At 58.4% G+C, this 23,494-nt stretch overlaps 1 protein-coding gene across 1 annotated transcript in view; it reads left to right on the top strand.

The window, feature by feature from the left end:
• The window catches only part of RPH3AL (rabphilin 3A like (without C2 domains)), a 120,278-nt gene that overhangs the window by 32,758 nt on the left and 64,026 nt on the right, over positions 1-23,494 (top strand). Inside the window, 1 exon segment of the mRNA XM_050763603.1 lies at positions 22,309-22,395. Coding sequence (XP_050619560.1) covers positions 22,309-22,395 — 87 coding nt within the window.

A 23,494-nucleotide genomic window follows, 5' to 3' on the forward strand; every position in this document is an offset into this window, starting at 1 on the left:
ACTGGAAGCTTCAGTGTAACCAGATCCCCTTTGCGTAATGCTTTCAAGGTTCATCCGTCGCAATTTCCATCCTGTTTAAGGCAGAGGAACGTTTCGTTGCACGTGCTCCGTGTATCCACTCACCTGTGATGGACATTTGGGTTGCTCCACGTTTCAGCTGTTGTGAACATGCCGCAGTGAGCATGGGCGTGCGCACCTGTCTGCGACCTGCCTTCGATTCTCTTGCGTCTATGCCCAGCAGTGGAATCGCTGGGTCGTATGGCAGTTCTGTGCTTGCTTGTCTGAGGAGCCTCCATCCTGCTTTCCGTGACAACTGCACCGTTTTACATCCCCACAAGCATAAGGCTTAGGAGAAGTCAGTGTTTTGCAGAGCCTGCCTCCCAGATGGGTGTGCGGTGAAAGTCCTCCGCGGCCCCGTCCCCTCCTCCCTTTCCAAACCTGACCCTCAGTGCCCGTCCTTTGGTGGAGCTGTGGAAGCTCCTTGAGCCATTTCATCCGAGTCGCCTGCAAACTGGCCTCAGGATGTCCTTTCTCCTCTTGACCTAATTCCGACGTGGAAGACGTGCGTTTGTGACTCATTACAAAGATGGATTTTTTCATTCAGCGACTGAAGCTTCCTAAATTCCCGGAAAAAGTAACTTAATTCGTCTGCCCCGAGGGGCCTGCTCCGGCGGCTCCGGCATCTCCGGCATCTCCGCGGCTGTTCGGCAGGAATGGACTTGGCCCCAGTTGCTGGGATCGGAGGAGTGGACCAGACACCACATGGCGTCTTGGAACATTGGCCTTGCTCGGAGTCTGACGAGTGGAACGTGTCCACTGAGGCCTCCTTTTCTCTTGCTGTCTCGAGGCCTGCGTGTGGCTTTTCTTCTTCCAAAGAAAGAACAGCTACTTTGTGCGCTGCTGAGCCCCTGCTGTTCACCCCAGCACACTGCCGACCTTCAGCCCAGGGTCATCAGCAGGGAGGCAGCCAAGGGGCTGCAGGGACCCAGGGTGGGCCTGGGCAGCCACACGGATCCCTGGCGAGGCCCAGAGCTTTCTGGACGGAGCTTTGCGTGACCTGTCGCCTGGTCAGTTCCTGTGCGCACTCAGCTCACCTTCGTGCCAGGCTGCAGGGCTGAGGAGGTGGAGATGCCAGCCCCGCCCTCCAGGAGCTCATGGTTGGTGTCAGATATGGCAGTGCAGTGAGAAGTGCTGCAGAAGTAGAAGGCAGGGATGAGCGCGGGGTGGACCTGCTGCGGGGAGAACCTGCCGTGGGGAGGACCTGCCGTGGGGAGGATCTGCCCTGGGACGGGCTTGCTGTGGGGAGGACCTGCCGCGGGGCGGACCTGCTGTGGGACGGACCTGCTGCTGACGAGCTTGCTATGGGGAGGACCTGCCGTGGGGAGGACCTGCCCTGGGACGGGCTTGTTGTGGGGAGGACCTGCCATGGGCGAGCTGTGGCACCTGGGGAGGTGGGGGAGGACCCCAGGCTGCCGGGTGGAGCGATGTGGCAGCCAGGCTTGGAGGGGGTGACCAGGTGCCAGGAAAGGGCACTTCCGGAGCAGGCATAGCTCTGCAGGGCAGGGTGCCGAGGAAGTGTGGGGGCCCTGGGCGCAGCTGGGGCTCTGGTTATGCTGGAGAGTGAGAAGGAGAGGAAGGGAGGAAAAGGGAAGAGGAGGATGGCAGAGGGGAGAGGAAAAGAGGCCGTGAGGGGTAAGAAGCGGATGGGGAGGGAGGGAAGGAGAGGGACGTGAGGATCGGGAGGGCTCTGTGTGCCGGGCGCAGGGCCTGGGCTTGTGTCCTGTGGGCAGCAGAGCCATCGAAGGGCACTGAGCAGGGAAGTGAGTCTCGGGGCCTGGGGGGCGGTTAAGTCCAGAGGCAGAGAATTCGTGGATATTGAATTATCCAGTTCGCCATAATGAGGGCCTGAATAAGGCAGGAGCGGCCGAGATGGAGACTCTGAGGACAGGAGTTAGCAATGGCAAAGCTGCCAGCCGTGGAGAGCTCACTTAGAGGCCCCAGGTCCGCACCCACCTGAGGAGCAAGGCCACCCTGCGAGGTCACGGTCTCCACGTTGTGGGTGAAGAAATGGAGGCGAGGCGGGGGTTAGTCCCTCGCCAGGTCACACGGCGGCCAGTGCTGGGTCCGAGGCCTTACCGGCCAGGTGCACGTGGGCACGGAGCCTGCGTGGAGGGTGGTCTGCGGTGGGAGCAGATGTGGGGAAGGGGCTCGTGGGGCATGGTGGTGGTGGGGCTGGGGGTCCAGGGAGGCTGTGTATGTTCCAGTGAGTCCAGGCTGGATCCCAGGCCGTGGGTTAGAAAGGGGCCAGGGAAGTCGGGCGCAGTGGCTCACACCTGTAATCCCAGCACTTTGGGAGGCCGAGGTGAGACCGGGAGTCTGAGACCAGCCTGGGCAATGTAGTGAGACCTCATCTCTACCAAAAAAACAAAACAAAACAAAACAATAGCCGGTCATGGTGGTGCCCAGTTATGTTTCCCACTACTTGGGAGGCTGAGGCTGAGGACTGCTTGAGCCTGGAAGTCTTGAGCCCCAGAGGCGGAGGCTGCATTGGGTCACGATTGTGCCACTGAACTCCAGCCTGGGTGACCTGTTTCAAAAAAAGAAAGGAGGGAGGGAGGGAAGGAAGGGAGGGAGGGGCTGGGCAGGGAGGCTGGCAGCTCAGAGGCAGATGTCGTGGGGGTGACTGAGTGATGTGAGCAACCTGGGAGAGAACGGGGGCCCAGGTTGAGGAGAGGAGCCTGCCAGGTGGGGCGTGGTGGGAGAGTGGCCAGGCGGCTGTCTTCTCCCCTCGAGCCGGCCTGAATGTCTGTGTGGAGACACTCCTGTGACCTGGGGTCTCCACGCGGTGTCCTGCTGCTGGGATGCTGGGGCCGAGACTGCCGCTGGGCACCTGCCGCGTGTGTGGTCAGGTCACCCGACGCGGGAGGAATGCAACTGAGATCCAGTTGGGGAGGAACCCACGTGTAACCTGGTGAAGCTGCCGGGGGGGACGTCGGGGCAGAGGAGGCTGGTGTGAGCTGGGCCTCCAGGATGGATTAGTCCTTCCGTACCCAGCCTGTCGGCTGCGAGGCAGGCACCACCCACCCTCCTGGACTGTCCCGTGGGGGCTCCGCAGTGCGGCGGGCGCAGCTCGGGGCTATTGTGCTCCATCTCGACTTCGCCTCGGCTCCGGCTTCGACCCTGAGCCCCACCTGGGCCAGTGCTGAGACACGAGGCCGAGCCTCTGGCTGTTTCCAGAACTGGTGACTCCGGCCACCTCCCGGGCCGTGTGCCTGCTGGTGCAGACGCCCCGGAGCCCTCCCCAAGCACCCGGTGACCCTGTTCCTCTCTTGCACTCGGGCCCCAGGAGCTCGTGGCGCTGGACGGGGGTGGCCCCGATTCGGTAGCACCTGTGAGCTAGGATGGTTTTTACATTTGTAAATAGCTCAGGGGGTGGGAGGGAACAAAAGAAGAAGATCACGTGGCATGAAACTTCAGTGACTGTAAATCTCAGTGTCCTTCGAGGTTTCCTGGAGCCCAGCCACGCTCTCGCTCACTCGTTCTCCTGTGGCCTGCAGCCGTTCAGCCCGGCCCTGGCTGGATAGAATCCTTATAACAGCCTAAAACGTTTACTTTCTGGTCCTGTACCGAAACGGCAGGCCCCCCGCCCCAGCCGTGAGCCCACCCAGGCACCAGCCGCTCAGAGGTGAGAAGGGGCCTGACTTCCTTCCCCTCTGGTTATGGCGTTGGTCGGGGCGGCCTGGGGTACCAGCCTCAGTGGTCTGAGCCTCAGCAGATTCCAGAATTTAATGATTTAGCTTCTCTTGGTCTTACTCGTTTTCTTTCCTCGGAATTTTAAAAAGTAACTTCCACTACTGTGCAGAGGTTTGGAACACCGGACTCTAGCTTCCCGGGTTCTCCCACCTCTCTCTGCCTCGGCTTTCTCACCTGACGTTGGGAACAATCATAATACCTGCCTCGGGGTGGTTGTAAGGACTGCAACGAGGAAAGTACGTGATAAGCTCTTAAACGGTGCCTAAAACGTGGTCCCTGCTCCATAATTATTAAAACGTCGACACAGCCCTTCCTCCCTGCCCCCTCCACCTCTTTCTTATAACGGCTGGGTGATCGAATTCATTCCTAAGTTGTCAAATCTTTTGTGTTTTTGTTTCGTTTTTGTTTCGTTTTTGTTTTTTCAGACAGGGTCTCGCTCCGCTGCCCAGGCTGGAGTGCCGTGGTGCGATCCTAGCTCATGGCAGCCTCGACCTTCTGGGCTCGGGCGATCCTCCCGCCTCAGCCTCCCGAGCGGCTGGGACGACCGGCGCGCCACCACTCCTGGCTAAGTTCTTATTTTTTGTAGAGACTGGGTCTTGTTACGTTGGCCAGGCTGGCCTCAAACTCCTCAGGCAATCCTCCTGCGCAGCCTCCCAAAGTACCGGGATACAGGCGTGAGCCGCTAACGTTAACGATAAATCATTAAAGCCTCAGATTTTATCTCCACCCGGAATCCTGTGGAGAACTGCCAAGGTTATTTTCTGATTGGGATGCCTCGTAGACATTACATATTAAGGACAATCCAACCCTAGAAAATAAGTCAAACACCGCAGGTGTGTGTGAAATAGGACGCTCCCGCCCCTGGCCGTGGCGGTCTGTGTGTTTGTCCTTCTCCCACCCTCCCTGTCTCCACACTCACAAATCCTCGCAGGGTGGACGCGTATATACACTCTCCATGGGACCGAAATATGTTGCTTATTCTGGAATTCCCTTTGTTCATCTTCTTTTCCTACTTAATCAGATACCAAATACATCGTCCCATGACTATGCATATAAATCACACTTCCGTTTTAGGAGCTGTGTCGTACGCGGGGCCTTTTCACACTTCCCACTAGCCCCCCTTTTCCAGGCGGCTCACACACCTGCAGGGCAGGCCTGGGGTGAGCGTGGGGGGCAGCTGGGAGGGCCGGGCCTGGACCCACCCTCCCTCGACGGCAGACGCCTCCCATCCTGTTTCCCGCTGAGTTTAGCCTCTTCCTGGGGTCCGAATCTCTCCTGGGGCCGTGGCCCTCTCTGCAGGGCGGCTCCCATGGCTTCCTCCGCTGTCTCCTCCCCACACCGCGCACAGACACACCTGCCCACGTCCAAATCCAGCTGAAGGCGAGGCTCAAGTTCATTCCCTGCAACGGCTCCTTGGACCTTGTGTGAATTGAAGGACAGACGTGGGGGGTGGGGCTGTGCTGCCTAAATTCACAGGTAAAACACGTCTGAGCCTCCGTGTATGTGCCTGGCCTGCTACACCCAGACCTGCGGGAGTCGGAAGACGGCGATGCTCGGAAGCTCCTGTGTGACCTCATGAAAATCGGTTCCCTTCTCTGGCCTTCCAGTGACAGGCGAAGGCTGGACGAGAGAATCTCCTGGGCCTGCCTGCGGTTTCCTCCCAGGCGGCTGGGGCTCGGTCCGGGCCTCGCAGCCTCGCTGTCCACAGATGCCACAGCGGCAGCCGCTGGGCTGGGAGGCGAAGCTCGTGCCTCATGCCGCTGGGACACAGCTCGAGACGGGTGGTTATTTTAAAGCCGTGGCAGGTTTGCTGCCCAGTTCGCTTTGGCTCAGGCCGTAGTGAGTCTGCCCTCTGAGCGGGAGGAGGTCAGGGTAGGGGGCACCGAGAGCCCCTGTGCCTGACATGTCTATGATGTCGTGTGTCCCTCGTGGCCCCCAGGAGATGGGCAGGCAAAAGGCAGTGTTTATACTCATTTTCCAGATGGAGACACTGACTTCAGAGGGATGACTCCCTCTCGGTGACACAGCCAGTGCCTTGCAATTACTCCTACACTTTGGGAGGCCAAGGTGGGAGGATCACTGGAAGCCAGGAGTTTGAGATGACCAGCCTGGGCAACAAAGCAAGACCCTGTTTTAACAAATGAAAAAAACTAGCTGGGCATGGTGGTGTCCCTGTAGTCGCAGCTACTTGGGAGGCCGAGGCAGGAGATCACTTGAGCCGAGGAGTTCAAGACCAGCCTGGGCAACATGGCAAAACCCCATCTCTACAAAAGAAAAAATATATATATACAAAAATTAGCCAGAAATGGTAGTGTGCACCCATAATCTTAACTAGTGGGGAGACTGAGGTGGGAGGATTGCTTGAGCCTGGGAGGTTAAGGCTACAATGAGCTGTGGTCCCACCACTGCACTCTAGCCTGGGTGACAGCGTGAGACCCCGTCTCAAGAAAAAAAAAACGCAAAGAACTTTGTCTATGTACCTTTTAAGATGTAAAGAGATCTAAAGATGCACAGGAGACGCCCAAAGCAAGGTGATGTCTGGCCCCACTTCTTAATGAGGTGGCCGATGGAACGAGGTGGCCGATGGAACGAGGTGGCCGATGGAATGAGGTGGCCGACGGCTACGTACCCCCAATGCCGGGGAAGGGATTGCAGCCCCTGTGGCCGAGCGTCTGGGGTGAGAGGTAGCACCCAGCCCTGGGCCCCCCTGAGGCAGGGCCCCCTACAGAGTGGGCCTGAGACCTTGCCCTGGTCTGTCCCACCCTTGAATTGGCTGGACAATGGTTGGATACGTGGAGGAGTGATGGCCCAGCCTCGCTGTGAGGCCAGCCCCTGCTGGAGCGGGTAAGAGCTTCTGCAGGCCTGGGCCGGGGTAGCTGGGACACTGGTCAGGGCTGTCCTGCAGTGACTCCTCCTCCCCAGGCACCTGCCCCCCGGGCTCAGCGCTGTCTTCCCCAGGTCTGGTCAGTGTAGCTTCGGCAGCGGGAAGAAGGATTGCTGGCAAATCCACTTAGGGGCCGTTACCAGGCGCCGTGATTTTGTGCAGCCTCTCGTCCTCTGTTGTGGTAAATAACAGATAATGACATTTGCGGTCCAGCGCTGCCCCGTGCCGCACACCTCGCCGGCCGTGCCCTGTGCACTGCCGCACTCCGGGAGGCCTGCGATTCTTCACTGGCCTCCAGTCGTCCCTCTGATGCTGGCTGTGACATTTCCCTGCAGCCGTTTGCCGTTCGAGGACCTTAACTTGGGATGGACTTAGCCCGTCTCGTTCCCTGTGGGAGGCCCCGGGGGGCAGTTCTGCTGACGGGGGATTTGAGGGGAAAAGAGGGAGCTGGTTCATTTCCCCCAGGCTCCTTGTAGCCTGGGCCTCAAAACTGAGAATCAGGCCTTTGTCGGAGGCCTCTGGCCCTCTCCTTCCAGACTCTCCTCTTGCCCTTGTTGTCCTGCCTCCCATGGGAGGGAGGGAGGGAGGATTCTGCCCCAGGTTACAGATGGATAAACTGAGGCTGAGAAGGGTGAGACCCTTCTAACCAAGAACCATATACAGACTCAGACAGCAGCGGCGTTCGGGCCCTGCAGGGATTGAGGCCGGAGCACCCGGGTTGCCAACCCAGGGGAGGGGCTGCTGGGCCATTGCAGGGCCCCACTGGGTTCCAGACTGGATGAGTCTCCTTTGCTTTGCAGCCGGTCCTCTGCTCCTCTCTTGCTTGTTCAAACACAGCTCTGGTCAGGTCACTGTCTCCCTCCTTCCCCCCAAAGTCTTCAGTGGCTCCCTGCTGCCTCTGCAGCATCAACTCTAAAACACCCCCACAAGGTCCCAAGGCCCTTAGCTCCTTCCCTGGCTGCAGCCTGCTGACTCGAGCCGCGTGAGTGAAATCCGCTGCTGGGAGTTCTGAGGCCCAGGGCCAGGCCTGGCTCCCCCAGCCCCGACCTGCCGTCCGCCTCCTTGGAGCTCTGTTCTGTGCATAGCAGGTCCCTATGGGATCGTTAGTGCCGTTGCTGTTAGAATATTAAGAAATCCTGCAATTCTTATCTAGTCTGCTGCATTTTTCAAATAAAAAAATAAGTCCCAATAACTTGTATTTGCTGGTTGGGAGTTTTTGTTTTTTTGAAACAGCGTCTCCCTTTGTCACCCCAGCTGGAGTGCAGTGGCCTGATCTGGGCTCACTGCAACCTCCGCCTCCCGGGTTCAAGTGATTCTCCTGCCTCAGCCTCCTGAGTAGCTGGGACTACAGGAGCGTGCCTCCATGCCTGGCTAATTTATTTATTTATTTTTTTTTGGTATTTTTAGTAGAGATGGGGTTTCGCTGTATTGACCAGGCTGGTCTCCAACTCCTGACCTCAAGTAATCTGCCCACCTCAGCCTCCCAAAATGCCGGGATTACAGGCATGAGCCACTGTGCCCAGCCTGGCCTGGAGACTGTTGACTGTCTCCCAGGCGTGGGAACGAACACAGGGAAGGGAGAGCGTATTTTTACGGACTGACCTTTTCAGAGTTGTGATAATCCTGGAACATCAGAGAGGCCAGTGCTCTACCCAGGGATTGGGGTGGGGAGGGCTACCGAGGGGCCCCGCCCGCCACGCTGAGCTGGTGGGGGCAGAGCTGGAGGACGTGGACCATCTCCTGACTTTGGCCGGGTGGTCTGTGCTGACTCGTTTTCTGGTGGACCCTGGCCCTGGGTCATGGGGGAGGAGACGTCAGGGTTCCTGAAGGATGCGTAGAAGTTTGCCAGGTGGGAGCCACAGGGCACGGAGGCAGGGAGGTGGCTAGAAGGTTGGGAGCAGAGAGCAAATGTGGGGCTGGCGTGGTGGGCTTGGCAAGGCCAGTGGGGATGGGACTAGAGAGAGAGGTGGGGCCTGGGAGGGAAGTTGGCGTGTGTGTCCCTGTGTCGTTTTCTTGCCTCTCTCCCCATCAGCTCGTGAAGCCCCCCGTCCTCTGGCTAGTCCAGGGCCTGCTGGTAACAGGGACTTAGACGTGTTTGCGGAATGCCCTTGGCAACATGGCCCTGACCTGTGACCAACCCTGCTCTTCACCAAATTCCAGGGGACGGGATGGTGGAGAGAGAACCGAGGCTGCGGCTCACCCTCCTGGGAGTTTTCAGCCTTCCGGAAGCACCGGACTTTAGCGTCTTGGGCATCAGGCCCTAGAAATAGAGGAAAATGCCGGGGAAAGTGCCTTTTCTCTTCTCTCACAGTCACTCAACACAGCACGCTCCTGGGACCTCCGGTCACCGAGGTGTGTGCGGATTTCTCCCACCCACTCGCCATCCGTGTTCCGCAGCAGATTCTCCGGTGGGCTGTGCTCAGTTCAGACGCTGTCTACCCCGAGGCAGCATCAGATCCCGCAGGACGAGGGCTCGGCCCCAGGAGACTGTCCCCCGCCTCGATGCCAGTCGCACGTCCAGGCCTCTGGAAATTCTGAGCAGCTGGCTGCGAACTGGGGTTCCCACAACCCGTACTTTGGGTTCAATAATTTGCTAGAGCGGCTCACAGAACTGCAGAGAAACGCTTTGCTTGTGTTGACTGGTTTGTTACGAAGGAAACTACAAAGTACACGGATGAACAAGGCGGCCTCCAGGTGGGAGAGGAGCCCCGGGTGGGGCACGTGGGGACGGGCGAGGGGCTCTCGGGCCCCTCTGGGGCCTCCCGCGGTAACCTCCACGTGTTCAGATATATCTGGAATCTCTCCAAGCCCCGTCCTCTTGGGTTTTCGTGGAGTCTTTGCCACGTGGGCCTGGTTGATTAAACCATCGGCCACTCATGACGGTCTGAGTCTTTTTAGCTCTTCTCTCTTCTCTGGAGATTGGGGGTGGGTGGGGTGGAAAGTCACAACCCCTTGATCATGCCTTGGCCTTTCTTGTGACCAGACCCCAGCCTGAAGCCACCCAGGGGTGCCCCACTCCAGTCAACCCACTGGCATACAAAAGACACTCATTGCTCCGGAGATCCCAAGGGTCTGAGGAACTCTGTGTCAGGACGAAGATCAAATATATTCCACAGCGTCCCAGGCCCACAGGCTGGTCAGGTGCCAGGAGCTGCAGAATTGCTGAGCTAGGATCCGCTCTGCCAACCTGAGCTCCTTGTGAGGGCAGGGCCGGCCACAGCAGTGTCCTCCCTCCCAGGTGAGGCTTCCGGCCGCCCCCAAGGAGGCAGAGTCACTTGTAGCCGTTGGCTCAGGGGCTGCTGGGAGGGACGGGGTGTTTTCGGGGATAAAAAACAATGATTTTTTTAACATAGCCCAGGCCAGGTACCACCAGGCATCCGGCCCTTCACTTCTCTATGAGAAACTGTCTGTGGGACGCCCCTGCCCAGAGCTTCCAGAACACAGACGGGTTCTACGAGCAGGGCCGAGACGGGCGGGTTGTACGAGCAGGGCCGAGACGGGCGGGTTCTACGAGCAGGGCTGAGTGGCGAGGCCGGGGCTGGCTCTGTCTGGGGTTTTTGCTTCTCGCGTTCGTGTTCCCGGAACAGCCAACGTACATCTGAAAAGCGGGCTGCCATTCTCCTCAGAGGACCGGGACCCCCACCCCCCACAGGACGGCTCCGTCCTCTTTCCTTCTCCCGGCTCCTTTGTAACCAGGGATGTTCGTTTCTCGGCTCGGTGTCGGGCAGACCTGGGAGGCTTGGAGAGGGTTGTGTGCCAGAGCTCCTGACGGAACTCTCCGCAGAGGGACGGCTTGGATGCGCGTGGATTTGCAGTCCTCACTCACCCTCGGGGAGAATCGGTGTCACGGTTTGTCCTCACACAACGCCCCACGAGACCCAGGCTTGTCCCCTGGGATGTTTGAAGGGGATGATTCTGGAGTCTCCCAAGAGGCCTCCCGAGCAGGGCTGGTGGATTCCTTTTCCTTCTGCGGCGGGACGTTGGAGCGGCATTGATCCACATTTCAAAACCCAGGCTCCCTTTGGATACTCGTGGAACCCTTCCAAATCCTTTTTTTCATACGTGATTTGAAGTTTCAAAACAGTATTGTGTGTTTGAAAAAAGTGGGCATGACATTGAGTAGCCCGTCTTTGGGCCCTGCAGGTTCCGACTGCCCCCCACAGCCCTCAGAGGCGAAGGTGCGGACCAGGGGGTGGCCGTGGCGAGCCATCGGCAGAAACGAGCACGCGGGGGACTTGCCTGGCCTCTGGGCTTGACATCCTCAGTCTCGTTACCAAGCTGAGGCTGGTCCAGGAGCTGCTCCTGGCTGTGTCCTCCGGCCCCGTAAGGACAGCTCCTCTGTCCGTCCCACACTGAGGTGCGTTCCCCCTGACGTCCATTTCTGCACAGGTGTTCTTCAGTCCCGGTCAGACTTAATACTCTGTCCACTCAGGTTGGCCTTTTTAAAATCTGAGTGGGTCTCACTCTCACCCAGGCTGGAGTGCTGTGGTCCAATCACAACCCACTGTAGCCTCGACCTTCTGAGCTCAAACGATTGTTACGAGTAGCTGGGACTACAGGTGTGCACCACCAGGCCCGGCTAACTTTTGTATTTTTCTTGTAGAGATGGGGTCTTGCTATGTTGCCCAGGCTGGTCTTGACCTCCTGGGCTCAAGTGATCCGTCCCGTGCTGGCATTTGTACATCTCTTCACCACATCAGCAGTCCCCACACCCCACGCTGGGCTCAGACCTGGCACCCACCGTGTCCTCCACAGATGCTGAATGAACTCCTGGAGACCAAGCCCCACGTCCTGTGCTTCCCCCTTTGAACGTTATTAGATTTGCTGGGTTTTATTTTTATTTTATTTTTTTGAGACAGAGTCTTGCTCTGTCACCCAGGCTGGAGTGCGGTGGCATGATCTCAGCTCACTGCAACCTCCGCCTTCTGGTTTCAAGCAGTTCTCCTGCCTCAGCCACCAAGTAGCTGGGATTCCAGGTGCGTACCACCACGCCCAGCTAATTTTTGTATTTTTAGTAAAGACGGGGTTTCACTGTGTTGGCCAGGTTGGTCTTGAACTCCTGACCTCATGATTCGCCACCTTGGTCCCCCAAAGTGCTGGGATCACAGCCATGAGCCGCCGCGCCCGGCCAGATTTGCTGGTTTTTGAAAACCCCCCTCTCACCTTCTGGTTTAGCCACCCCATCCACCCCTTGGCCCAAGCTCCTGTTGAATGCACCGTACCCCCGTCACTCATGCTGCACAGCCCTCGGTCCAGTTCCAGACGGCTCAAACCTCCTTTGTTCCCCGTGTCTGGCCGGAAAAGATGCAGAAAGCTCTGTGGGACTGAGAGGGGATGCAGAGGTTAACCAGGACCGGGAAGGGGTTCACCGAGGCCCCGTGGGGTGGGCAGGTGAGGCGCTGTCTCCCCTGGCCCCCCGGACCCCCTGCCCCCAGCCAGCCTGGCGGCTTCATCTCGTCAGAATAAACCGATTTCCCCGCGACTGACACTCGCCGAGGCACGAGTGCAGAAACGATCCGAAGCCCCGTCCAAGCCATGATTTCTTATTATGCGCTCCGTGAATGTTAATAGCCGACAGCTGATGCTGTTGCCTTTTTTACCCTCCTCTGCGCTCGGGACGTGGCGGTGACCGCGTGAGTGGCAGGCGGGGGGAGGAGGTGTTTGGCGTTTTGGAAGCGGAGCTTGAAAGCGACAGGAAATGATGGTGCTTGCTTTCGACTGGGAGGGGTGGCTGGGGGCTGGCACAGGCCTGGGGTTTGCAGGTGGTCCCCAGGCCGTGTCAGAGGCTCTTCCGACGGAGGGGAAGGGCCTGCTGGGTGGTGGTGCTGCAGCCTGCCGGCAGCCTTGGTAAAGGGGTGGCTCTGCCCTGTGTGGCTGGTTCTCCTGGGAGCCACCAGCAGCCAGGATGGAGGAGGCTGCCCTGTGGCTGGTTCTCCTGGGAGCCACCAGCAGCCAGGATGGAGGGGGGCTGGTGATCCCTTTGCAGGACATGCGTAGGAAACCCAGAGAGACTCGCCTTCCTCCTCAAATGTTTCTCCACTTGCCTCTGGCTTCTGTCTCAGACCAAGCAGCAGGTGGCTGCCATTAAGGCCTCTTTGGGGCCTTCTGTGACTTGGTATTTGTGGGTGGTCAGGGCAAGGTCGAGAGCTGGGCGTGGCCCCCCGGCTGTGTCCTGAGGAATGGGAAGAGGGGCCTGGCTGTGCCCCTCCCACTTGAGGCTTGACCTCATCTGTCATTCTGGAAGAGGAGCCAGGGCCCAGGGAGCCAGCCCTGCCTTCCCTCAGGGTGGGGACGGTGAAGTGGGGTCCAGGCAGGAGGATGCTAGCCAGGCAACCAGGCCCGGCTGGGGTAGCAGGAGCCTAGTTTGGAGGCTCAGACAGAACAGGGTTCACATCCCAGGTCCCCGCGTCCAGTTGCTTAACCTCAAGCCTCAGATCCCTTGTGTCACACAGGAACAGTCACACCCACCTCGGAGGGCTGTGGTGAAAATTAAATGAGATTCTGCGTCAAACAGCGAGCTTGGTGCCTGGTGTAAGCATAAGTACCCAAGAAAGTATATAAATATTTATAATTATATACATCAATATCTGAACTGTATATACATTTAAAGTCATTTGGCAGCAGGGCCTGGGTTCCAGACAGCATCTACAGCAACAGAGCCATATCCAGCCTTTCCACGGCCGGCCCACTGGGGCAGGTGATGCTTCTCCAAGCCTGGTGGATGGCGCTTCAGGGGCTGAGCAGGGCTGAGCTTATGATCGGAGGGGCCGGTGAGCCAGGGCAGCATCTGGGACCCGCCATGGGGGTGCACAGGCCTGATTGCACTTGGGCCACGGTCAGCCACTGTGACTGTCTCCTGTCTGTCTGCGTGGACACTTTCAGCTTCTTTAATCCATCCTGACCTGCAAAAATCCAGACCTGGTCAAAAAATGAAGTTGGGGCAAGTGACTTTCCAAAGCATTTAGCATAAGCGTCCTTTAAATAGGAATTCTGCTTATCCATTTAAAATAGATTTTGACTTTGCACAGTTGGATTTCCATTTGGGCTGATATCCTTCTAGATAGTTCCCTGTGTATATATAGACGCCTCTGTAGATATGGACGTATCTACATATTTATGTGGTGGATGGCCCTGCCATGCAGACTGTTTCCAACGTGCTTTTTTTAACTTAATTTCTGGTGAATATTGCCCCATACAGCTTCGTCATCATTTTCGCCACTTTTTCTATTTACATCATCATTGTCTTTATCGCTGCATAGCCTTCCCCTAAACCCAGTAAGATTTTCCCTTTTGAAGGTTTGATTTCTAGCGTCAGGAGGACATTGTGTGGTGTGAACCACACCCGTGGAGGCTCCCTCGTCATGCTGCTTTGTGCGTGCACCGAGGCCGTTCAGACGTAGCTATTTCTTTCCCTGTTTTATCGCGGCAGGGGGATGACCCCTCTGGAAGCAGCTATTTCCCTGTTTTATCGCGGCAGGGCATAACCCCTCTGGAAGCATCGACTTAGCTGTTTCTTTCCCTGTTTTATTTCGGCAGGGGGATAACCCCTCTGGAAGCAGCTGTTTCTTTCCCTGTTTTATTGCGGCAGGGGGATGACCCCTCTGGAAGCAGCTGTTTCTTTCCCTGTTTTATCGCGGCAGGGGGTAACCCCTCTGGAAGCGTCGTCTGCGGCAGGGTTCCTCCTGAGAAACCAGCTCACCTGCCAATTTCAATTCACTGGAACTCTCAGGAAAGTAATTTTCCAGACAGAAGATGGTTATTTTTTACATGAGATGGTCGGGCGGGGCGGGGGCTCACTATGTTGCCCAGGCTGGTCTTGAACTTCTGGCCTCAAGCAATCCTCCCACCTCGGCCTCCCAAAGCGCTGGGATTACAGGCGTGGTCCACTGCACCTGGCCCTAAGTTTTGCTAGTTGATAAACTACTCCGTTCCATGGGACACTCTTTGAGGACCAAGGGCCGTGTCTCGTTTGTCCTCAGCGTTCTTAGAATAACGCCTTCCCTACAGTATAGTAAACACGTTTGTGAATCGAAGCTCCAGATGTTTAAACCAGCCATCTTCAGCGTTCATTTCCACGGCACAGCGTACGTTTTCCAGGCCTCCTTGGACAGAACGTTTGGGTGCAGTTTCACCCTAGCCCTCTCCGTGTGATGGATGGTGACACTGTGGAGCCAGGAGCGTGAGGCTGTTGGCCGGTGACTCAGTGACTCCAGACCGCGGCTGCTGTGAGACGGCCACATCTGCTTTCAGAGCAGTTTCGTTCCCTCCCCCCGTGTTGGCACTAAGCCCCTGCCCATCTTCTGATCTGTGGGCGCGTGGGAACCGCACCACGGAGCGTGCTGGAATTCCGCATCGTGAAATGGATCGGTGAGGACTCGAAGGCCAGCTTGGGCGTGATGCACCGAACTTCGGGGCAGCCCGGCAGGCTGTTCTGTTGTGTTTTGACTCCTGGGTGCCGTCTGGAAGGAGAAGGGGTGGGATGGGGAATTGCAGGAAGCAGAAGCATCACTGAAGTGACCTGGATAAGAAGGACGTTGAGGAAGGTGCCTGATCAGGCCTTGGAATGGGTCTGCACACGTAGGCGGCCGCAGCATGAGTCCGGGGGAGGCAGGCAGGAGCCGTCACGGGAAGGGTCAGGTAAACATCCGCACTCCCCACCCTTAGTGAAGAACTTCTGGTGTCATTTCCGCTGTGGCCGGGCCAGCCTGGGTTTATGCTCCACACCCTGAGAATGAGGCCCCCCGGCCACCACCCCACCTCCTCGGACACTCACCCCGTGTGCGGCCGTCTCTGGCGTGGCCTCTCACAACCCTGCTGGTCAGCATCCCTCCGTGTGGACGCGATCAGTCCTGCTGGTCAGCATCCCTCCGTGTGGACGCGATCAGTCCTGCTGGTCAGCATCACTCCGTGTGGACGCGATCAGTCCTGCTGGTCAGCATCCCTCCGTGTGGACGCGATCAATCCTGCTGGTCAGCATCCCTCCGTGTGGACGCGATCAATCCTGCTGGTCAGCATCACTCCGTGTGGACGCGATCAGTCCTGCTGGTCAGCATCCCTCCGTGTGGACGTGATCAGTCCTGCTGGTCAGCATCACTCCGTGTGGACGCGATTGGGCCCTGCCTCGTGCCGTGGAGCGAGCGCCTTCACGCCTCCGTGAAGCTTGTCTTCCAAGCAGATTGGCATATTCCAGGAGGGACCCCGTCTCACCTTTTCAACTGTAATATCTTAAGTAGCTTCCGTTTGTTCATTCCGTTCTTCTGTAAATAGCCATTGTGCCAGGCACAGGGAGCAGAAAGGTGAACAGAAATAGACGTGGCGTCTGCCCTCGGGGAGCTGACAGCCCAGCGGGGGAAGTGACAGGAGCCCTACAGCACATAGCGGAGGGTAAAATCACAACCTGGACAGCGGAGAAGAGCCAGGAGCCCATTCTGGAGGCTGTTACCGTGGAAGGAGTCGCGGAAGGCTTCCTTGAAGACGTGGTGCTTGCTGAGGTCTGAGGGCTGTGTAGGTTAATGAGGAGACAGTGTGGTCAAGTGCATCCCAGACTGAGGGGGCAACACGTGCAAAGGCCCTGTGGCAGAAGGACCAGGGGCTGACAAAAGGCCCACACGGCTGGAGCTGAGGGTGGAGGACGGGGAAGTAGAGCAGGACCAGCCCGAACGCCTTCCGAAGTGGGTGATGGTCACCCCAGAGCAGCGGGGAGCCTCTGATGGCTTTTACGTTGGGAGGGATGGGAGAAGTGACACGAGGAGACTGGCCTGGCTGCCATGTTGGGAACCAGTTGGAGGACAGCCGCGGTCGGGGAGGGAGATCTGCCGGCGGCCTTGGTGTGGGTATGAGCGCTGGCAGCAGACATCAGGGACGGGGCTGCAGGGGAATTCACAGGTTGGAGAGAGATTTGAATTCTTGGAGACGGATTATCTGGGCAGGAGGGAGGGACGATGGGGGCCCAGGATGAGCTCTGGGCTGTGGCTTGCGTGACTGACAGATGCTGGCCACCTTCACCGAGAATATAAAACCTTCACCGAGAATATAAAACCGAGAATATAGAAGCCTGAGGTTGCTGCCTGCCTAACCTTTTGTGATGCTAAGCACTTTCATGGCCACTTCCCTCGATTGCCTCATCTGCAGCCTTCGGGGGTGGGGGGATGCGCCTATTACCAGCGGCCTACAGATGAGGAACCTCTGAGCCTACAGATGAGGCTCAGAGAAGGTGAGTTCCAAGTCCAAGATTGCCTCTCAACGGCACACCCTGCTCTGTCCTGCCCCGAAGCCTGTGTCCCATGGGCAGTCCCTAGGGAACCCCCTTTCCGGTGTTCTTGGGGGTAGAGAGAATATACGTTTCTTTGCAAAAGAAGCTCGTGGAGCGACTGAGACAGGAGTGGGGAGAGAGGGTGCACGGTCTGAAGGCCTGGAGCCGTGTGGCTTCTACCCTGGGTTAGGACCAGAAGCTTTGTTGGTTTAACACTCACAGTTCCAGGCTGCAGGGTGCGTGAGGCAGCCGAGCCCGGGAAGCCAGGACTCCTTTGCCCCAGGCAAATCCACTCCGAGGAAGCCCGTCTCAGGCAGGGAAGTGGGGGCCCCCCGGGCCCCCGGACTGGCCTTAACGGAGGTTGTGAGGTGCCGTGTTTGCACCAAGCTGATGCAGAGGCTGGCTCGCACGCGCTCTCGTGGGTTTTAAAAATTATCACCTGTTTATTGGAACCTGGGAACAAAGACCAAGCCCGTAAGAGGCGGCTCATTACCGTCTTACTGACCTGAGATTTACTGGAGCAGCAATGACGTGTTATTTGAATGGGAGCACATCATCTTTCCGTAGCCTTCGCCTCTTAGGAGCGCCCCGTGCCCCCTGCCAGCCGGAGACACTGAAGGAAGCTGGGGATGACTGAGACGTGGAGAACTGACTGTAGGTGCCGCCAGTGATGGTTGGTAGCGGGAAACAGGCTGCCCGAGGTGGGACGGGATTGTTCTCTCCACCTGGCCAACCACAAGCTCCTGTTGGGGCCCGGGGAGCCGGCAGCACCAGACCCTACGGGGAAGGCGGAGGTGCCTGGGCCCTTCACCGAACCTCTGGAGGCCGACGGGTCCACGCTGCTCCTGTCCCCAGATCCGCTGGCTCCGTGTCCTCGTGGTCTGTGAGTAGAGATAGGACTCAGTTCCTTGGACACCCTCCTGCTTTCTCTCCCTGTCCCCCACAGCACCCCGTTTCATCAGTGAGACACGTGTACACTTGTCCCTCAAAACCCCCCACAGGGCAGCCGAGCTCCCCGCGGCAGTGGCAGGGGGACATTGGAGCAAGCGTTTAGGGCCTGGCCCCCACCCTGTTTGTCCGTGTCTGTCAAGCCAGGCCTGTGCCCCTCACGGGTGCTCAGCAGGTGATGGTAACGTGGATCAGTGGATCGGAATGGCGGTGAGTGCTAGATGGGGTGGGGGTGGAGACAGAGCCATGCTGACGGGCAACACATGAGTGCATTAGTCTGATTGGAAGCTGTAGGGGGGCAGGGGGAGCAGGCTGGTGGCAGGTTGAGTGGCGAGACTGAGGGCAGGGTCCTCCGGCCCAGCGCTGTCCTGCAGAACCTCATGGTGAGGATGAAAATGTATTTCTGTCCTGTCCCACGCAGTAGCCGCCGGCCACGTGAGGCAACGGAGTACCTGCAATGGGGTCAGTGTGGCCTCAGCGCTGTTTTTCATTTTATTTAATTGTAATCAGTTTGCATTTAAATAGCCACCGGCAGCTGGCGGCTAGCGTGTTCGATCGTGCGGGACTAGAGGAAAATCGTGGCAGGCTGCAGAACGCGGTGCGAGGGCTGCACTCGTGATAACCGCAGCTGCGTTCATCGAGCGGCTCTTACGTTGATCCTCAAAGCAACTCAAGGGTGTAAGCGTTATCCCACTTCGCAGACGAGAACGTCTGAGGTTTAGAGAGGCTTTGGGTAGCTTGCCCCGGGGCCCACCCAGGTCTGCCGCCCCCTAAACCTGTGCACAGTGCCGTGCGGCTTCGGAAGGAGCTGAGAGCCATGTTTCAGGAACCGGACTTGGTTCTAGTGCAGGACGGCGTGAGGTGCAGACTCAGGAGTTCGGAGGGCTCGAGACGGCTCCAGGGCTGGGGGAGACGATGATGCTCCCGTTTCTGGGGCTCCCGAGTACTAAAGCAGAGAGAGGATCCCAGTCCTGGTCGGGGGCTGCTGTGGACTGAATGTTTGTATCCCCCCAAGATACCTACGTTGAAGCCCTTGCTCTGACGTGGTATTTGGAGATGGGGACTTTGGGAGGTGAGTAGAGGAGGTCCTGAGGGTGGGTCCCTGTGATGGGACTGGCGTCCTTATCGGAGGAGGAGGAGGCCAGACCTCAGTCTCCACCATGGGAGGGCACAGCAAGAAGCTGCCATGCGTACGCCAGGAAGCGCCCCCCCCCCAGAACCTACCGTGCCAGCACCAACCGGGGCGTCGGGCCTCTGCAGATGTGACACACACGCTTCTGTTGTTTCAGCCACTCAGTCTGTGGTGTCTGTTACAGCAGCGTGAACTGACTGAGAGGGGGCAGAGGCTGTCCCCTCCCCCTTGGCTGTGTGCATAGGGCAGAGGCCCGGCTGTGAGGGCGCCTGTGGGGTGCAATGGGAGGCCGCGGGGCTTCTTGCTGACAGCTGGAAACCTCTCCCCCCACACTGGGAGACAGCACGGAGGGCAGGGCCAGACTCCCCAGCCTGGGCCGTTGCTCCTGGAGTCAGCATCAGGCCACACGCATGGCCCCAGCAAAGCTTCGTCCCAGGCTCAGCCCCTGGCACCTTCTCTGCCCCTTGTTTTGAGAACCACCAGCACGTCCCCGGGGACCCGCCTGAGCAGAGCAGTTCTCTGGAGAGCCTGGCACCAGCCTGGCACCAGGGCAGGGGAGGGTGTGACCAGCTCTCCTGAGATCTGAGCAGAGATCCCGCTTTACCCCCAACGAGCTGTGTGACCTCGGGCAGCCGGAGCCATCCCTGAGCCTTTGTTTCCTCATCTGTGTAGTGGGAATCAGAACACCTGCCTCCCTCTTACTCTGTGGCCTGGGCCGTGGTCCCTGGTCCGGTCCCCGGGCTCTGGTGCTCACTAACTGTGCCGTGGGTGTGTGATTCCCTCCTGTTCCCGCACCATCGTCTCGTTCAGCAGCCTGCGCAGGGCACTCAGGGCACTCTGGGTGTTTGTAAGGTGAGCGGCCCTCAGCCTGTGCATGTGTAAAGAGTGCAGAGGGAGAGCTCTGAGGGCCACACTCGTTTCCACCTGTTCCCGTGTACACAGCGATGCTGGGAATCTGCAAGGAAAACGGAGCTAACGAGCATCAGTGCCTCCCTTCTTTCTCCTTTACCCAGAGAGGAGAGGCCCACGCTGTGGTTCTGGAACCCACCTCACAGGCTGATGGGGTCCCTGTTGTAGAGGTAGAAAGATTGGGAGCAAAAGGTGGGAGGTGGAGAGAGGCTGCTCTCTTGGGGAAGGGGAGAGTCACCGGACTGTGTGAGGGATGGAGGCCTAGAGTTCCAGGGGGACAGGTTACCGGTCCTTGGAGGGGCTGAAGCCCAGCCTAGCAACAGTCCGAGACCCAAGACTGGCACAGACGTGGCCACGTGCTCCCCTTCCCTCTCCAGGGGCCACAAGAGCCTGGGCAGCAAGCAGGCCAGCAGTGAGGGTATGGATGGCGCTCAGGGGACCCTCTGCAGATGGGCTGGGCCGTCAAACACCCCAAGCCTGGGACCTCTGTGAGAGCTTGGAAAGGGGCCCTAAGTGTGGCCGAGGCTTGGGCAGATTTTCCTGCCACCCAGAGGGACAGGAGCTTGGAGCAGATTGCGTTTCATTTGGAGAATTAAAAGAGAGGTGACATTTCTCGAACCTGACCGTTGGATGGTAGCAAATCCGTCCCCCGCAGGAACGTACCGTAGCTTCCGTCCCCCGTGAGCTTGCTCCCCCCTCCCCGGGGCACTGAGCTCAGCCGCCCGATCGGGCCAGTGACCTCCACACGCTCGACACGGAAGCCAAGTTGGTGACCTTTTTCCTCTCCGTGGAGAGGTGAGCTCCTTGCTGAGTTGGCAGCCAGCAGAAAAGGCCAAGCAGCAGATGCCGCCTTCCCTCGGCGGGGGGCTGCAGAGAGCCCCCACCCACGCAGGGACCGCGTGTGGCAGAAAGATGGATGAGCTGGGGCACCAGTCCTGAGGCGTCGCCAGCTATCGCTGAATCAGACTGCGCCGGCGTCAGCCTGGAGCCGGCCTCAGCCTGGAACCGGCCTCAGCCCCAGCAGATCCACCTCGGCCTCCCAGCAGATCCACCTCGGCCTCCCAGCAGATCCACCTCGGCCTCCCAGCATGCGGCCTCTGGCCTGTCCCACCTCTGCTTGTGGCCGCGCATTCAGGGGAAGCAACAGAAGTCCAGTCACGCATCCCATAATGACGTTTCGGCCAACAAATGTCCCACCCCGTTATCATACCACATTCTTACTGTACCATTTCTACGATATATTTAGATACAGAAATGCCTTCCGCTGTGTCACAGTTGCCTGCGGCATTCGGTACAGTAGCACGTTGTACAGGTTCGCACCCTGGGGGCCCCAGAATACACCAGCGAGCCTCGGTGTGCAGCCGGCTGCACCATCTCGGTGTGTGTCTGTGTGCTCTATGTGGTATTTGCAAAATGGTGCGATCACCTAACAGTGCCTTTTGTATTTTTTAGTAGAGACGGGGTTTCACCGTGTTAGCCAGGATGGTCTCGATCTCCTGACCTTGTGATCCGCCCGTCTCGGCCTCCCAAAGTGCTGGGATTACAGGCGTGAGCCACCGCGCCCGGCCCATAATCTTGTTTTTAAGTAACACTAACTGTATTTATAAATTATGAGCTTAATCAACCTTGCTTAAAGCAAAGCCCCTTTACAGTTCTCATGAAGTGCCTGGGCTTGGGGTCTTTGAGGGCCCAGCACGTCAGCAGACTGTAGATTCTAGATTCTGGCTATTTCTGTGTCCAGAGAACATGATAAAATGTCTCTAGAGTGCGACCTGAATCCATGGTTGCCATGTGGATCTGAGCAAACCCTCAGACTCTGCCAAGCACCGGGTTCCTCACCTATAACGTGGGCCCGACGTTGGCGTAACTGGGGCATGAGGGTCACTAAGCGGCGCTTGGTGTAAAGGAAGCGCTCACGTTCTTATAAGTGTTTCTCGCGATTGCGTCTTCCGACGTGTCAGGCCCGCAGGCGAGTTTTGGGTACGATTTTACGCCAATGTCTGTTTCTTTGGTGAAGCACATTGTTTCCTGCCCCATTTCCAGGTAGCACCGTGACCCGCTGTGTGAAGCCCAGATCACCTGCTGTCGTGTTTGCCTGGACCCTCCCCGGTGCTGGGCGTCTCGGTTTTATCCAGTTCTTTGCTGTCAAACACGGTGCAGCTGTGAACGTCAGCAAGCTCAGTTTCCTCGCTGTGACTAACAGAACCGAACTCGGGGGAGTCGGTACCGTGGATGGGGCCATCCATTATGTCCAAAGCCAGCTAAGGATTTTTAGATGATCTGTGCCTTGGGGTGATTGATTCCTTCTGTCCTGAAGCACGAGACACTCCTTGGCAGATGCCAAGTGTCCCTTCGTTACAGTTGTCCGAGTCCCTTGGTGGAGGAGGAAGTGGCTGCCGTCTTTACAACCCCATGTCCTCTCTCTCGTAGAAAGTCTGCACCAAGTGTGGGATCGAGGCCTCCCCCGGCCAGAAGCGGCCCCTGTGGCTGTGTAAGATCTGCAGTGAGCAAAGAGAGGTAGGGCGTCCAGGCGGGGCGGGGAGGGCGTCCAGGAGGGGCGGGGAGGGCGTCCAGGAGGGGCGGGGAGGGCGTCCAGGAGGGGCGGGGAGGGCTGGGTGGGCGGATGTGTTCTCAGACAGGGATGGGTGGACGGTCAGGATGACGGTGGGCAGGGCTGGGCGGATGGATGTGCTCTCAGACGGGGATGGGTGGACGGTCAGGGTGGCAGTGGGGAGGGCTGGGCGGGTGGATGTGCTCTCAGACGGGGATGGGTGGACGGTCAGGGTGACGGTGGGGAGGGCTGGGCGGGTGGATGTGCTCTCAGACGGGGATGGGTGGACGGTCAGGGTGGCAGTGGGCAGGGCTGGGCGGGGCGGATGTGCTCTCAGATGGGGATGGGTGGACGGTCAGGGTGACGGGGAAAGGGGTGAGCGGGACAGATGTGCTCTCAGATGAGGGTGGGTGGATGGTCACTGGGAGGGGTTTCTCTGGAGGTCAAGGAAGAACTGACCACCCAGGGAGAAAAGCGCGGAGGGACAGCCTGCTGGCTGGCCACCTCCCCCACGCAGGGGTGGCAGGTTCTACAGCTGGGAGGGTCCAAGGTTTCAGCGGGAAGCCCCACACTGTGAGTATGAGAGCGTGTGGTGTTTGTGGGGGCTGGTGTTACGGGAACGGTTTTAGCTACCCCAGGGTGAACGTTGACTGTGTGTCTGGAACTGCTGTAAGTTCCTTGCATGTATGAATTCATTTCATCCGTACACAACCCCAGTGGTGCGATTCTTATCCCCTTTTCCTGATGGGGAAATAAAGACGCAAGAGGTTAAATAACCCGTGAGCACCGAGCCAGTTCGTCGGGAGCCGGAAACCAGACTCAGCGGTGGTCACGATGCCGCCCGAAGCCCCGTCTGCTTCTACGGTTCACGGTTCTAGTTCCAGCTCCATTTGAGGGAAGGAAGTCGAGGCTCAGCGAGGACTCTGGGGAGTAGCAGACGGGCAGGGATGGTCAGAATCTCCCTGTGCCAGGTTGGAATGGAGCCAACACGGCAGGACGTGGCAGGTGGCTTGTGGGAAGTGTCCTGGGGGGCAGGGCGGGGACAGCATGTGAGGGGCGAGGAGG

The sequence above is a fragment of the Macaca thibetana genome, chromosome 16, assembly GCF_024542745.1.
Source record: "Macaca thibetana thibetana isolate TM-01 chromosome 16, ASM2454274v1, whole genome shotgun sequence".
NCBI lineage: Eukaryota > Metazoa > Chordata > Mammalia > Primates > Cercopithecidae > Macaca > Macaca thibetana.